The 15,913-nt window shown below is 45.5% G+C and overlaps 1 protein-coding gene across 1 annotated transcript; it reads right to left on the bottom strand.

Annotated features, from left to right (window-relative positions):
* Positions 1-11,965: 11,965 nt before the first annotated feature.
* TLCD2 (TLC domain containing 2) lies at positions 11,966-15,455 on the bottom strand. Its single transcript, XM_010861336.1, has 4 exons — positions 15,166-15,455; positions 14,857-14,939; positions 14,557-14,639; positions 11,966-13,990 (listed from the first exon to the last, which is right to left on the bottom strand). Exons 1-4 carry the CDS (start codon positions 15,339-15,341, stop codon positions 13,538-13,540), a joined length of 795 nt encoding a protein of 264 aa, XP_010859638.1. The 5' UTR covers positions 15,342-15,455; the 3' UTR covers positions 11,966-13,537.
* Between the last annotated feature and the right edge of the window lie 458 nt (positions 15,456-15,913).

Raw genomic sequence — 15,913 nt, 5'->3', positions numbered from 1 at the left:
TCAAAATGGATTAAAGATCTCAATGTAAGACCAGAAACTATAAAACTCCTAGAGGAGAACATAGGCAAAACACTCTCTGACATACATCACAGCAGGATCCTCTATGACCCACCTCCCAGAATATTGGAAATAAAAGCAAAAATAAACAAATGGGACCTAATTAAACTTAAAAGCTTCTGCACATCAAAGGAAACTATTAGCAAGGTGAAAAGACAGCCTTCAGAATGGGAGAAAATAATAGCAAATGAAGCAACTGACAAACAACTAATCTCAAAAATATACAAGCAACTCCTACAGCTCAATTCCAGAAAAATAAATGACCCAATCAAAAAATGGGCCAAAGATCTAAATAGACATTTCTCCAAAGAAGACATACAGATGGCTAACAAACACATGAAAAGATGCTCAACATCACTCATTATCAGAGAAATGCAAATCAAAACCACTAAGAGATACCATTTCACACCAGTCAGAATGGCTGCGATCCAAAAGTCTACAAATAATAAATGCTGGAGAGGGTGTGGAGAAAAGGGAACCCTCTTACACTGTTGGTGGGAATGCAAACTAGTACAGCCACTATGGAGAACAGTGTGGAGATTCCTTAAAAAACTGGAAATAGAACTGCCTTATGATCCAGCAATCCCACTGCTGGGCATACACACTGAGGAAACCAGAAGGGAAAGAGACATGTGTACCGCAATGTTCATCGCAGCACTGTTTATAATAGCCAGGACATGGAAGCAACCTAGATGTCCATCAGCAGATGAATGGATAAGAAAGCTGTGGTACATATACACAATGGAGTATTACTCAGCCATTAAAAAGAATACATTTGAATCAGTTCTAATGAGGTGGATGAAACTGGAGCCTATTATACAGAGTGAAGTAAGCCAGAAAGAAAAACACCAATACAGTATACTAACGCATATATATGGAATTTAGAAAGATGGTAACGATAACCCTGTATACGAGACAGCAAAAGAGACACTGATGTATAGAACAGGCTTATGGACTCTGTGGGAGAGGGAGAGGGTGGGAAGATTTGGGAGAATGGCATTGAAACATGTGAAATGTCATGTATGAAATGAGATGCCAGTCCAGGTTCAATGCATGATGCTGGATGCTTGGGGCTGGTGCACTGGGACGACCCAGAGGGATGGTATGGGGAGGGAGGAGGGAGGAGGGTTCAGGATGGGGAACAACAACAACAAAAAAAAGAGATAGAATCATAGAACCAACAAAGACATCAGAGATTATTGTGCCCAAACTCCTCTTCAGTGCAGGATGTCTTTGCAAAGTATGCTTAACACTGAAAAGATTTCATTCTACAAAGGCTTAATGCACACCTCCCGGTGCTGGCCTTGCCAGGGTGCCCAGATATAGAGGAGAGCAGACCAAACAGAGGCCATGTGTGGTGGGAGCTTGTATTCTAGATGGGAACACAGATGTTAAATAGCTAGCTATACATTTAAGATTTTCATAGTTCTTGTTGTTGTTGTTCTACCAGTTTATTGCTACCAACCCATCTCCCTCCACCCTCCTTATGCATGCGTGCTCAGTCATGTGACCCCATGGACTGTAGCCCGCCAGACTCCTCTATCCATGGGCTTTTCCAAGCAAGAATATTGGAGTGGGTTGCCATTTCCTTCTCCAGGGAAGAGTTTTAGTTTTTACAAAGTTAAGAGTCTTATAGAACTTGTTCCAATGGTTTGTTCCAAAGCACAGCCAACAATGCTCCCTCTATTTCTCTCTCCCCAAAAGAAATCACTTTTACCAATGTTAGCTGATTATTTTGGCCTGTTTTTCTGTTTCACCAAGCAATAAGCTTATATCGCTATTTCTCGACTTTCTACTTTGTGGCATTATCTACTCATTTTCCACTGTAGAAGATGAAGATCCTGGGAATTCTCTGGCCGTTCGGTGGTTAGGACTTTGTGCTTTCACACCAGTGAGGGGTGGGGGACAGGTTCAATTCCTGGTTGGAGAACTAAAATCCCACAAACCCACAGAGCAACCACACACACATAAAAAAACGGAGCTCCAACACCTCCCCTTAGCCTCTCATGTGCGTGTATGTGCTTCCCACTACCCCATACTCCCAATATGATTGTGACTTTGGTGAGATTAATAATCAAGGTTTACATAACTGTGCATGCAGTAGTAATAGCTAGGCCTTATAGAGCATTTTGGAGAAGGCAATGGCAACCCACTCCAGTACTCTTGCCTGGAAAATCCCATGGACGGAGGAGCCTGTTGGCTGCAGTCCATGGGGTCACTAAAAGTCGGACAGGACTGAGCAACTTCACTTTCACTTTCATGCATTGGAGGAGGAAATGTCAACCCACTCCAGTGTTCTTGCCTGGAGAATCCCAGGGACGGGGGAGCCTGGTGGGCTGCCATCTCTGGGGTCACACAGAGTCGGACACGACTGAATCGACTTAGCAGCAGCAACAGCAGCATAGAGCATTTACTCTGTGTCAGGAACTTTTCTAAGCACGTTAACATTAATTCATTTAATTCTCATGATAATCCTATTATTGTCCTTCCATTATACAAATAAGGGAACTGGGACACAGAGAGGTCAAGTAACTTGCCCAAGACCACGCACGTAACTAGTAAGTGGAAAATCTGGGATTTAAATCCAAGTATTCTGGCTGTTGAAGCCAGGACCTATTGTACCCACCCTGGCTTTCTGTAAAGGACTCAGCAGTACTGGAGTGCGTGCCCAGCCTCTGAGATGCTCAATTATTTCCTAAGTTTTCAAGTACAGCCCTACCTCCTGGGCAGACATCGCCCCTTTGCTAAGCATCCAGGCTATAGGGAGGGAACCTGCACCTTCCCTCCCTCTTCCCCAAAGTTGTCCTCTCTCCCTCCCCTCTGTCAAGTGCAATCACTTCCAGCGGGCTGCTAATCGTCACTACTTTATATGAAGTTAAAATGTAAAACAAACACGGTTCAGTGGTTAGGATTCCGCCTTCCAATGCAGTGGGTGTGGGTTCGATCTCTGGTCAGGGAGCTAAGATCCCATGTGACTTGTGGCCAAAAAATCAAACCAAACCAAAACATAAAACAGAAGCAATAGTGCCATAATTCCATAAAGACATTAAAAACCCGTCCACATTAAACAAATCTTGAAAAAATAAAAACAATTACACACACAAACTTTATTATGCTTCTCTGTTCACAGGCACCCACAGATTTGCAGCTTACTTATTCAAGTAGCAAACTATGATTACATTTCCTTTTCCAAGCAACTGTTTGTTTTCCCATAGTTAGTAGCTGTATTTGCTTAGTTTTTTGTTGTTTTTTCCTATGGATTCTCTGCCAACTCCCGCTCTGGCTGTTCGTTGGTTTTTAAATCTGTTTTAAAATGTTCAGACATATAAGGTAGTCTATCAATTTCACCTTCCCCTGCAAAAAAAGTCTTTCCCAGAGCTTCATGAGCTGCTGCAGAATATCTAGTTTCCCTCTCTATTTGTTGTATAGCTCTCTTCCTAGGATCCCCTTTCACCATCAACCTGGGAAGTCCTATCTTCTATGTTGGATCTCCTGTTTTCTATTAATATGTCTGGGTCTTCTTTCTTGGTTGACTTCTTTAATTTGATGGAGTGTGTTTTCTAGTGGCTTTCTGAGAAGGGTTCATGGCAGATAAATGTTTTTAGACTTTGCATGCCTGAAAATACCTTTATTCTGCCCTCATACTTGATTGATGGTTTCACTGGATATCTTATTCTATTTCCCCCAAATTTTTGGCGAACTTGCTTGATTGCCTTTTAGCTTCCAGTGTGTTGTTTAGAAGTTCGATGTCGTTTTGATTCCTGGTGTTCGTATGTAGCATTTCCCTCTTCCCCTCTGAAGCATTCATCTCGATGTTCTGAAATTTAATTCTGTTGTTGCTCAATGTGAATCTGTCTCCTTTCACTCTTCTGGGAATTTCAATGATCCATCAGTATGGAAACTCATGTCCTTTGGTTTTGAAATTTTTCTTTCATGATTTCATTTATGATTTCCTTTTTCTTTTCTGTCTTTCCTTCCTGTTTCTCAATTTTCTCTTTCTCTTCATTATTTTAATGTTGGGTGTCTTGGACTGGTACCATGATTGTCTCATTTTTGTTCCTAATATCTTCTTTCTGGGAGATTTTCTCAACTTTATCTTCCAACTTTATCTTTCCAATATCACACTTCTAAATACTCTTTTAATTCTGACTGGATTTAAAAAAAAATTTGGGAGCATTATTTCATGCTTACAGTATATTCTCTTATCTCTCTGAGGAAAATAATGAGTTTTTCCTCAAGTTTTATTTTCCATGAATGGCCTTTACTCTCTCTGTGTTTTCCCCTGTTTTTCACATTCTATATTTTTCATGTTAGAGGCTTTCCTCAAGAGCTCATAATCAGTCCTTCTATTAAACTTGTAATAAGCACTTCCAATGAGAAGTGAGAGTGTATAAGATAAAGGGAGTGGAGTAGAAGGAGGGGAGCCAGGAAGACGGAAACAGGGGAGAATGGAAAGCCTACCAGGCGCTGGGCATTGTCTGTGCAAGGTCCTGAGAAAGGAAGGAGTGCGGCGTATTTTATAAACTGAATAAAACCACACAAAGAGTGACACGGAGGGAGCTCCCCGGCAGTCCAGTGATTAGGACTCAGTGCGTTCACTGCCAGGACCAGGTTCAAATCTTGGTCAGGAAACTAAGTTGCATGGCAGGGTGGGAAAAAAAGGTTGGCAGGGGAGTGAAACAAAGTACCATGGGGCTTCCTTGATAGTCTAGTGGTTAAGAATCCACCTGCCAATGCAAGGAACATGGCTTCGATCCCTGGTCTGGGAGGTTGCCACATGCAGAGAGGCAACTAAGCCTGGCCACCACAATTACTAAAGCCCATGAGCCCTAGAGCGTGTGCTCCCCAACAAGAGAGAAACCACTGCAAGGAGAAACCCGCACATGGCAACGAGTAGCCCCCGCTCCCCGCCACTTGAGAAAGCCTGCCAGTGACGAAGATCCAGCACAGCCAGAAATAAACCTGAAAAATAACAAAGACAGTACCACAAATCTGGACAGTAGACAAGGGTCACCATGCAGAAGCCTACAGGTCGTATCATGATTTATATATCTATCTGAAAAAGGAGGAACACTGGATGTATTAAGCAGAGAATGACATGATCCAATTTGCATTTTAACAACCATAGACTGATCACTATGGGGAGAGTAGTCACTAGGCCATCATCATGTCACCTAGGGTAGAGATGATGGTGACTTCAGCCAGGGTGGGATAAGAGAAATGGAAAGGAATGAATGTGAAAGCCATTCTGAACTCAGTGATTAATTGGACATGTGTGTGTGTGGGAGTGGGAGGTGGAGTGGTATGGCTTGAGGATGATTCTTAAGTTCCTGTCTTACCCTGTGAGTTGATGGCAGTGCGATGCACAGACCAGGAGCACAGCAAAGGGTGCAGGTCTGCGGGGAAACATCCTGGACGAACCCTTGAACGTCAGAATGCAACAATCCCTTCCTCAACATGTCGTCAGGTCATCCTCAATCTGTGGATGACCCATTTCTACATCCCTTACCTCTGGTTTCCCTCCTTTGGATGACTCCTACTTTCTCAATTTCCCACCTTAAAAAATTTTTTTTCAATGTGTTTGGCTGTGCTGAGTCTTAGTTGCGGCATGCGAGATCTTTGATCTTCATTGTAGCATGCGAACTCTTAGTTTCTGCATCTGGGTTCTAGTTCCCTGACCAGGGAGCAAACCTGGGCCCCCTGCATTGGGAGTTCAGAGTCTTAGCCACTGGACCATGGGGAAGTCCCTCAATTTCCCACTTTAACCATATCCTCCCTGTAGCTCCCTGCAGCCTGGTCTCTGTCTTGTTTATTCACTGTTACATCACCTATGGACTTTTATAAATACTTGCTGAAAGGAAAAATAGAGTGGTGTGGGCCAATCATAGTTAGAGCCACAAAATAAAACAGCACATTTTCGTGGATCCTAACACTAACAGTTTCACTCGACATTTAGTAAAATTTAAAAAAAATTTTTTTCAAGTATTACAACTTTTAAGTGATTTCAAGTGTTATTTTATATTTAAAGAGATGGGAAAAGATTTTGAAGCAGACTGCAAAGTTCACATGAATTTTTAAAATTCAATATATGTCAAGGAAAGCCTGTAGCAGCTACCCTAGGCTAGGCCCCCCTCTCTCCCTCCTCCCATTTCCTCCATGCTCCCAGCCTCCAACCCCTGCTTGCTGCCAGGGTGGAAACATTTGGATTCTAGGAAGAGCTGGGGTTAGGGAAGAAAGGGCACGAGCATGAAGAAAACAATGTTTGGACAAGCTGCCGAGGGAAGCTAAGAAGGGCTGATGGGCAGTATCTTTCTGGGCCAACACAGCAGCAGGAATCTGTGGCATCCTTGTTCCTTGGCTTCTCCGTCCTCTAGTGGTGCCCTGACCTGGGATCTGGGGCACAGCGAGCCTCTGTGCCAGTCTCTCTGCCCCAGGGATTAGCAGTGCCAACCAGTGAAGTTCAAGGAGGTGAAGGAGCCCTTCCAAGGGCACAGGCTGGCAGGTCAGAATGACAGGACAAAGTTTAATCCAAAGGAATCATTTACCATCCTTGGAATGTCAGCTACTATGCCAGAGCCCGTGTTGGGGTTGGATGGTGACAGGGTGGAAGAACCGCTGCAGGAACCTCTCATTTCACTCTGTAAGAATGACCTCCTAGGGACTTCCCTGGGGATCTGGTGGTTAGGATTCAGTGCTTCGAGTGCAGGGGCCACGACTTTCATCCCTAATCAGTGAACTAAGATCCCACATGCCATGCTGTGCGACCAAAAAAAAAAAAAGAATGACTTCCTAGTCTTCTACTCTTAAAGCCCACATGGCCTGCATTCTTATCTCAATGAAAAGAGCTCATTCAGTCTGAGAATCACTTTCATTTCAGCGTCTACTTCCTGTGGAAGATGTGAAGGTTTGTCCCCCACCTCGTTCAGTTCAGTTCAGTTTAGTCACTCAGTTGTGTCCTACTGTTTGCGACCCCATGAACCGCAGCACACCAGGCCTCCCTGTCTGTCACCAACTCCCGGAGTTTACTCGAACTCATGTCCATTGAGTTGGTGATGCCATCTAACCACCTCATCCTCTATTGTTCCCTTCTCCTCCTGCCTTCAATCTTTCCCATCAGGGTCTTTTCAAATGAGTCAGTTCTTTGCTTAAGTGGCCAAAGTATTGTTATTTCAGCTTCAGCATCAGTCCTTCCAATGAATATTCAGGACTGATTTCCTTTAGGATGGACTGGTTGGACCTCCTTGCAATCCAAGGGACTCTCAAGAGTCTTCTCCAATACCACAGTTCAAAAGCATCAATTCTTTGGCACTCAGTTTTCTTTATGTCCAACTCTCACATCCATACATGACCACTGGAAAAACCATAGCCTTGACTAGACGGACCTTTGTTGGCAAAGTAATGTCTCTGCTTTTTAATATGCTGTCTAGGTTGGTCATAACTTTCCTTCCAAGGAGTAAGCGTCTTTTAATTTCATGGCTGCAATCACTATCTGCAGTGATTTTGGAGCCCAAAAAAATAAAGTCTGCCACTGTTTCCACAGTTTCCCCATCTATTTGCCATAAAGTGATGGGACCAGATGCCATTATCTTCGTTTTCTGAATGTTGAGCTTTAGGCCATCTTTTTCACTCTCCACTTTTACTTTCATCAAGAAGCTCTTTAGTTCTTCTTTGCTTTCTATCATAAAGGTGGTGTCATCTGCATATCTGAGGTTATTGATATTTCTCCCGGCAATCTTGATTTCAGCTTGGGCTTCCTCCAGCCCAGCGTTTCTCATGATGTAGTCTGCATATAAGTTAAATAAGCAGGGTAACAGTATACAGCCTTGACGTACTCCTTTTCCTATTTGGAACCAGTCTGTTGTTCCATATCCAGTTCTAATTGTTGCTTCCTGACCTGCGTACAGGTTTCTCAAGAGGCAGGTCAGGTGGTCTGGTATTCCCATCTCTTTCAGAATTTTCCACAGTTTATTGTGATCCACACAGTCAAAGCCTTTGGCATAGTCAATAAAGCAGAAATAGATGTTCACCTGGTTAGAGGGAGGGAAAGAATGTGCTCTCAACAGTGAGTTAAGTGATGTTCGTGTTGTCAGGGGAATGCCGAAACGGACCTCTGCCCTGCGCAATGACTACATTCCTGAAAAGTGCAGAAATCAATACTTGGTGAATAGAAGTTTGGCTTTCCAGCTGAAGAAGCATCCTGAATTATAAATACCACTTCAGAGACAATTTGTCTGATTTGATTGATCTTCAGTTGTCAACTTTCTACAGGTTTCTCCCTTTCTCAGGCTTCCTATAAAGAAAGGGGCAAAATAGTGTATCAGAATGTTCCCTGGATTCTTCTTCTGGTTGTGCCACAAACTAGTCGGGTGTGCTTGGATAAGTTGCTTTTCTTTTTTGTTTTTAAGTAATTTTTAAATTTTTATTTGTTTATTTATTTAGTTGTACCATTCATTCAGGATATTTAGCTGCTGTGTATGAACTCTTAGTTGCAGCATGTGGTATCTAGTTCCCTGACCAGAGATCTAACTCGGGCCCCCAGCATTGGGAGCACAGAATCTTAGCCACTGGATCACCAGGGAAGTCCCCTCACTTAACTTTTCTAGGCTTTAATTTTCTGCAAGGAAATTCGCTGGCAGATCAGTGGTTAGAACTTGGTGCTTTCACTGCCAGGACCTGGGTTCGATCCCTGGTTGGGAAACTAAGATCCCCACACGCCAAAAGGCATGGCCAAAAATAAATAAATAAAATACACATTAAAAAGGATTAAGAAATTAAATGGTAAGATAATCTTGAAGGTCATATATTAATAAAGACTCACTGTTACAAGTAAAAAAAAATTTGTTCATACTCACTAAAGCAAATCTGGGAGTTTTTAGAGTTGTGTAACTGAATGGTCTGGGGGATGGGGGGTGGAGTTCTTGCTTCAGGTAGAGCTTGATCCAGATATTTAAATGCTGGTAGAAATCTGCCTGTATTCTGAATCTTTTTTTCTGTCTTGGCTTCATGCTCATGGAAGTTATCTTATATCAACCTGGATTAACGACGTTAGCACATAGTGCATCTCAGCCAAAAGTTCTAGCAGAAGGCAAGGTGTGGGGGCTCACAGTTCTGCCCAAGTCATAGGCTCATCTCAAAGAAAAAGGATACCATGTTCAGATTGGCTAGCCCTGAGTCACATGCCCAATGAGAGGAGAGGGAGAGAGGAGCTAAGCAGGCAGAAATAGCAGATGTTGGACACAGGTGCTATAATAGAAAACAAACATATATATGGGCTTGAGTCTAGGCCCTGTCACTAACCGGCTAGGTAATCCTGAGTAAGTTATCTTGGTTTTCTCATCTGAAAAATAGGATGGTGACTTTCCTGGTGGCACAATGGTTAAGAATCTGCCTGCCATTTCAGGAGACATGAGTTCCATCCCTGGTCCGGGAAGATCCCACATGCTGCAGGGCAACTAAGCCCATGTGCCACAACTACTGAGCCTGAATTCTAGGGCCCACAGGTCACAAATACTGAAGTGCACGTGTCTAGAATATGTGCTCCCCAACAAGGGAAACCTGAACACCACCACTAGGGAATAGCCTCCACTCACTGCGACTAGAGGAGGCCTGCAAGCACCAACGAAGCCTCAGTGCAGCCAAAAATTAAATATATATATATATATATTTATGTATATAGGATGTCTCTATTGTGTGGGGTTAAATGAGAGAAGGTATCAAAGGTGCCTCATGTGGAAGGCTCATGACACATGTTCAGCCTAGGATGGTGTGACTTTCATTAACGATTCTGAACAAATACTGCATTTCAATGAAGGAGCAGCTCTTTAGAGAATAACTTCCCTTGTGTAATCACCTGGAGAGTGAGGGCTCCTAACCTTCAGCCGAACAAATCCAGATTTTACATATAACAGGCTTTGACAACTCAGTTATGGATATTTCTGTTTAATTTTCTTGTTAACTCAGGATAAATTTAAAAATTCTTTTGGATTCAACCCTTGGCATTTGAGAATCACTCTAAATTGTCTGAATCCTTTCTCTTGCTCTAAGTCCATTCTACTGAAGACGTTTGGTTCGCCTTTTCAGAGTAGAGGCTCTAGGGCTTTGTAGATTAAAGAGTTAGTGCCAAGAGATCTTCTCACAGCAAAGCTTCCATAAGCCAGCATCACATTATAAACCAGGACACCTCTGGAGCCAAGAAAAGCGACTCAAAGTCACCATATTCACAAAAGACTGATGATCTTATTTACATAGCAGTTTATTAATTTTTGATCAGGATAGTGTTCTGAAACCATAAAATATCAATGCTTCCCATCCAGGAAATCCTCTCCCTTATGCCAAAGGACAAAGAATTTATCAGCCAGTAGCTCAGTGGGCATGGAGTCAATCTTTGCGATCATGTCATCTCCCCTGCCAGGTAAGTATGGAGTCAGTCTTGAGGACCACTTCACTGGGCCATGGTGAGGCTCGCTAGAGCACCGCCATGGCAACCCAACTCACTGTACCAAATTTAGCATCTGCCAACCTCCACCATGGCAACCCAACTCATTGTAACAAATTTAGCATCTGCAAACCTCTGCATTTTTTAGCTTCTCTTTTCTAGGCTTTCAACTGACTATGCCTCTTTGATTCACATCATTTATATCTGGTCCACAATATATATAACACCAGTTGATGAGATGTCCACTTACTCAATTATAATCACAGTCCAGTCCCGCCCTTCTGAATTTTCACTGGGTCACTGTGATGGAAAATTGTGTGTGATCCCAAATTCTCCAGGTGTCCACTTACATCCTGCCCCCTGCCCCTCAATTAGCTAAATCACTTCCTATGTTTTAAGAGTTAACCCATAGGAATAGCCATTTTTCACCTCATATTTCCCTCTATGATGGTTTTTCCTCTCACCATATTGGGCACCCTTCATAGATACTACCAAGTTTTCCCAAGAGGGGAACTCACTTGAACCGTGAATTCATGACAGCAACTGAAGAAAAGGTGTAGGGATTAGAATGATTCAGTATTGACATCAACACATAGTTTGGGAACAGATTCCTCCCATCGTTTGTCACATTTTTCTTTGAAAGCTCGAGACAATGTTTTTGTTAATCAAGGCATTTGGTTAACATAACAATTGAGTTTTGAAGATACTACTTTATTAGGTCTTGGGATTTCCCTTGTGGTTCAGTGGCTAAGACTCCACTCTCTCAGAGCAGAGGGCACAGGTTTGATCCCTAGTCAGGGAACTAAGATCCCACACGCCAAATGGCATGACCGAAAAAAAAGAAATCTCTATCTCAATTTCTACACCTTTGCATCTCTGGTTTTAGTCTGACTACATTCAAACCCTCTGCTCTTATTTTCTGCCTGTGCTTACTTCCAACTGTTGCAGTTTCTCCTTGTCTCTATTTGTCATTTTTCCCCTTTGTGCCTTGGTTTTAATGACTCTTTGATGGGGATATCTCACAATCCCTCTCTCTCTCTCTGTCCCCTCTCTATGTTTTTTCCTCTATCTATATGTTCCCTCTTTTTCCTAGTTCTTTTCTTTGAATGTTTATTTCATCATTCTGCCCCCACGTCCTCTTTTTTCTGATTCTCTTCAGTCCCTTTGCTTATTCTTCTGTGTCATTTCCCATTTCCTATTCTTACTTCCCATCGTCCTACCAGCCTCTGCCTCTCAGTTCTTGTCTCTGTGTTGTGCACTGTAGCTGTTTGTGCTTTGTCTTTCTGCCGGTCTCCAACTCAACATATTGCACACTTTTTCTGTCAATGAATCTTTCCATTGACTGCCTCCTCTACCTTCTGTTCTGCTTCTCAGCTTCCCTGACTAATCTTCACCTCTTTCTCTCTTTTTTTGGTCACACCATGCAGCATTTGGGATCTTTGTTCCCCAACCAGGGATTGAACTCATGCCCCCTGCATTGGAAGTGCAGAATCTTAAACCACTGGACCACCAGGGAAGTCCCCCACTGGTCTCTATTACCACCTCTTTCTTCTCACTCTGCTAATCTATCAGCCACTACCACCTGTCTCCCTGGGATCTGGTGGTTCCTCCTTGTCACTCACTCTCCTTATTTCACCATCTAGACTATCTGTATCTTCCACCACTGGGGTCCTTTCCCATCAGCCTTTATTTCTATTTTGCTTGTTTTCTTTATGACCATTTAACCAATTCTATGATTTTGGTTCTTCTCAGTATCTATAATAGACTTTCTTGAAATTTCTGCCAAGGATTGTGTCTTGCCCTCCATCTCTCTTTGTCTCTGTCTCTTCTATGCAACAAATCTTTTCTTATCTGTCCTTCCGTCTGCATATGTCTGTTTCTTTCATTCCCTTTGTCTCTCTCTAGCTCAGCTTTTTGCTTTTATCTTTCTCTCGCTTTTGTCTCCTGTATCTTTTCTGTGGATAATTAAGGGTTATCTATTTCTTTCCCGCTGTTTAGTGGAATTGCAACTTTCATCTGCTTACACTTCACACAACCTGGATGTTCTGCCTGCAGAAGGGAGGTGTCTTTTGCAATAGAAAAAAAAAAAAAAAGAAAAGAAAATGAAGTAGAAGCAGCAGAGGAGAAAGGAGAGCGTTCAAATTAATCCCAGAAGAGAGTCAGGTATTCCTTAATGCTTCTGCATCCAAGTGGAAGCCTCACCTCATTTGCTTCTGCCTCTGACTTCATTCTTCCATGAAAGCCCAAGCTTGGGAAGACCCTACACGGGGCTCTCAGAATGGGTGGTTGAGTTCCTGCTACGGCTCTTGACTTTAGTACAGTTTGGAGAAGACAGACCTAGCCAGGTGCTCATTCCTCTAATGAATCTCAGAAATCCTCTAAGAATCTGCACTTTCTTTGAAAAGGTGCAAAGACACTGAAAAAAGGTAAAAGAAGGATGCTGGACACAGTTGGACTAGATTGAAATACAAACAGAATGATATGGTTTTGAGAACCAGAAACATCACCAGTTCCTTGTCTCTTAGCAACTGTTATGTCCATCCCTACTGGTTACACAGCACCTGTTGTACCCTCTTCCCTCTGCCATAATTTGGTCATGGATGAGGTCTCTCTTCTCTCTGATCTTCACCCCTTCTGACCAGATCTCTCTCTGATCCTAGAAGGACTTCCACTTTCATCATCTGTTCCTGTGCTAAAGCAGAGTCTCTGTTCCCATTGGCAGTTTCATCCAGCTTCATGTCTCCCACTACCCTTTATTGGTAGCACAGGCTGTACCTCTGGAATTAGTTTGCTGAAAAGGGCAGTAATCTGATGATGGGATTCAGTGAACCAGAAACATCACCAGTTTCTTGCCCAGGTTCCCACCCATCCATGAATATTAGCATTTCTCCTCAGATCCTAGGAATGCAGGAGTTAGCTGGAAGAGGAACTGAGGTACTGAAAACCAAGTCCAGGCCTTGTCCCTGGGGGATAGTGCATTGAAGACGAGCATCTCCTGGTCTTAGTCTTCCCTCTCCCAGGCCTGGCAGAGGAGGAGCCTGAGGCTCAGTCTTTCAGGCTGAGAGTGGAATCATCCCTGGTGATGGCCTCACCATCACAGTCGGTCCTGGTGCCCCTGGCTTCCTTGTTTCCAAGGATGGGTGGGCAGGGCCGAGATCGCAAAACATCACTGACCAAAATATGGACGCCCAAACTGATGCTCATGACACCCACAAAGGCCAGTCCAGTTCCACCAAGGATGACCAAAGCAAGAGGGATCTGGTGGCATTGCTGGAACAGCCACAGGCTCATCCATCCCAGCGGCACCAGGCGGAAGAGGACCAGGGTGGCCAGGGCGGCCCAGCTGGTCACGCTGAAGGCCAGAGATGGGGCCTGGCGAGAGAGCAGCAGCAGTTGGCGTAGGTGCAGGAAGATGGAGTTGAGCTCCAGGAGCAGAGACACCACAGAGAAGCCCACGTAGTGGCCAGACAGAACGGCGGTGCTGAGGCAGCTCACGACCTGGGGAGCCGAGGTCAGAGGTCAGAGGACCTTCCATGACCTACCACCCATGAGGTCCCAACACAATCAGGTCCCAGCATCCCAGTCCTCAAGAAGGGTTCCCAAGCATTTTGTGGCACTTCCACAGAGCCCCCAACAAAGCCAACTTTATGTTTACCCTTATGTTAGGAGCCTGAATGGCCTTGAAACAGCCCTTCCATAGAATAGAATTGGAGCAGCTTTGGCCCCGGGCTGTCTGCCCCCTACGATTTGCATTCCTGTGCTTTCACACCCTATCCCCACTCCCAGTACTGGGACTCCCCCTTCTTATTAAGCTCCATAGTCAATGTTTCTGCGATAGACTGGACACCTGTGGGAATCCAGTCTCCTTGGGAGACTGCAGTGCTGACTCCAGCTTTGGCCAGCAGTAATCCCCTCCCCGCAGTTCAGCCCAAGGTTGGGAGGATCAAGTGCCAGCAGGGGTTGGAAACTCTGGGGGAAGACACAGGACAGAAAGCTGATGAGAGACCAGGAACCCCCAGGCTGGGCATGCCTCCTTCCCTGTCTCGCCGCTTGCCAAGTCTCACCAGTGCATGGTGACAAACAAGATCCCAGGCCTGGCCCAAGGTCTGGTTCCACAACAAGTCAGTTCCATCTGCCAGGAAATAACCTGTGGGCAAGGAGGGGAGGCTGCTGTTACCCTTCCCCCAAGCCAGTGTCCAGTCTGGAGAAGAATCTCCACCTTTCCCTGCTCTTTAGTTTCCTCTCAGTAAAGCTGCCAGAAACATTTCACTCCATCAAGAAATGGAAGAGCGAAGGAGTCCTGGAATGACTTCTGGAAGTTTGTCCCCTGCCCCAAACTGGTCCAGCTTTCCCTGAAGACTCACCCACAGAGAAAGCCACCAGCAGCAGAGCCCAGGGAGGGTGGCCATGAATCGGGTCGGCGGCCATCTGAGGGTACAGCGACAGCCTGGAGGAGACGGGGGGAGCCATGGTCACCGTCTGTGTGGACACGGATCCATTCTCCGACTGTGGACGGATCGACACCACCCACTCATCCACGAACCCACCCCAGCCTCAGACACTTCGAGATCTCGCATGGATTCTGAAGATGCCCCCGGGTCTTTTAATCCCAGCCAACCGCCCCCCTCCCTCGACCTCGCCACGGTGCCTCCGAAACCTCTTAAGCCTCGCACCCGAGCAGCGCCCCGGCCCCCGTAAGCAAGCTGTGCACCAGGGAGACACAAATGTTCCGCCACTTCCAGCGGTTCTGGGCGGCAGATCCCGGGGTGGGCAGCAGCTGCAGCCCCCAGTGCAGCCCCCGGAAGGCGGCAAAGGAGGCGCCAGTGACGAGGAGCCCGGAGGGCGCCATGGCCTGGCGGGCGGGCTACGTCCGGATCGGTCCCTGGGGCTCCCAGGCTCTAAGCCCCGACGCATCCAACACCCCGCTGCGGAGACTGCGAGCAGGTTTTGTGGCAAGGCGGGGTCCTTAGGTGCCCCGCCCGCTCCGCCTTCGGAATCGGCTTTAACTTTTCCAGGTCTCGTCCACGCCCCCAACCCCTGGCTAGGCGGTGATTGGAGAAGCCTTGGGGCCACCGCCCCTTGAGCCACAGCAGCCGATCGCGTGCCGCCCTCGAGGGGGATGGAGGGTAGGGGGCTTCTGGGGCTCAGACCCGTAAACGGAGCTTAAGGAGGCTTTCTGGATGTCGACAGGGATCTTCCCAATCCCTCTTGTGTCCCCACGTCCCCGCAAATCTGGAAATGGCTTGTTAATCTCACCTGACACTCTCAGAGGCCCAGCCATATGAACCTCCACCTACTTCACCTGCTCTCACCTCTCACCTGCTGTCCCTCCTGCCCATCTCCTACCCACGCAGCCCTGAAGTCAGAGGCCAGGGCAAACCCGTTCCTATGGGCATAAACTTCGTCATCGCTCTGCCCCGC

The sequence above is a fragment of the Bison bison genome, unplaced genomic scaffold, assembly GCF_000754665.1.
Source record: "Bison bison bison isolate TAMUID 2011002044 unplaced genomic scaffold, Bison_UMD1.0 scf7180017864472, whole genome shotgun sequence".
Classification (NCBI taxonomy): Eukaryota; Metazoa; Chordata; class Mammalia; order Artiodactyla; family Bovidae; genus Bison; species Bison bison.
This window is presented reverse-complemented; position numbering and strand designations above follow the sequence as displayed.

What these genes read in the sequence shown, in the direction of transcription:
- TLCD2 (XM_010861336.1), bottom strand. Translation starts at nt 15,341, where the DNA reads ATGGCGCCCTCCGGGCTCCTCGTCACTGGCGCCTCCTTTGCCGCCTTC. An exon ending in GGGGCCGGGGCGCTGCTCGG is followed by an intron (nt 14,940 to 15,165) that starts GTGCGAGGCTTA and finishes CGTCTCCTCCAG; the next exon opens with GCTGTCGCTGTACCCTCAGA. An exon ending in TTGTTTGTCACCATGCACTG is followed by an intron (nt 13,991 to 14,556) that starts GTGAGACTTGGC and finishes TCGGCTCCCCAG; the next exon opens with GTCGTGAGCTGCCTCAGCAC.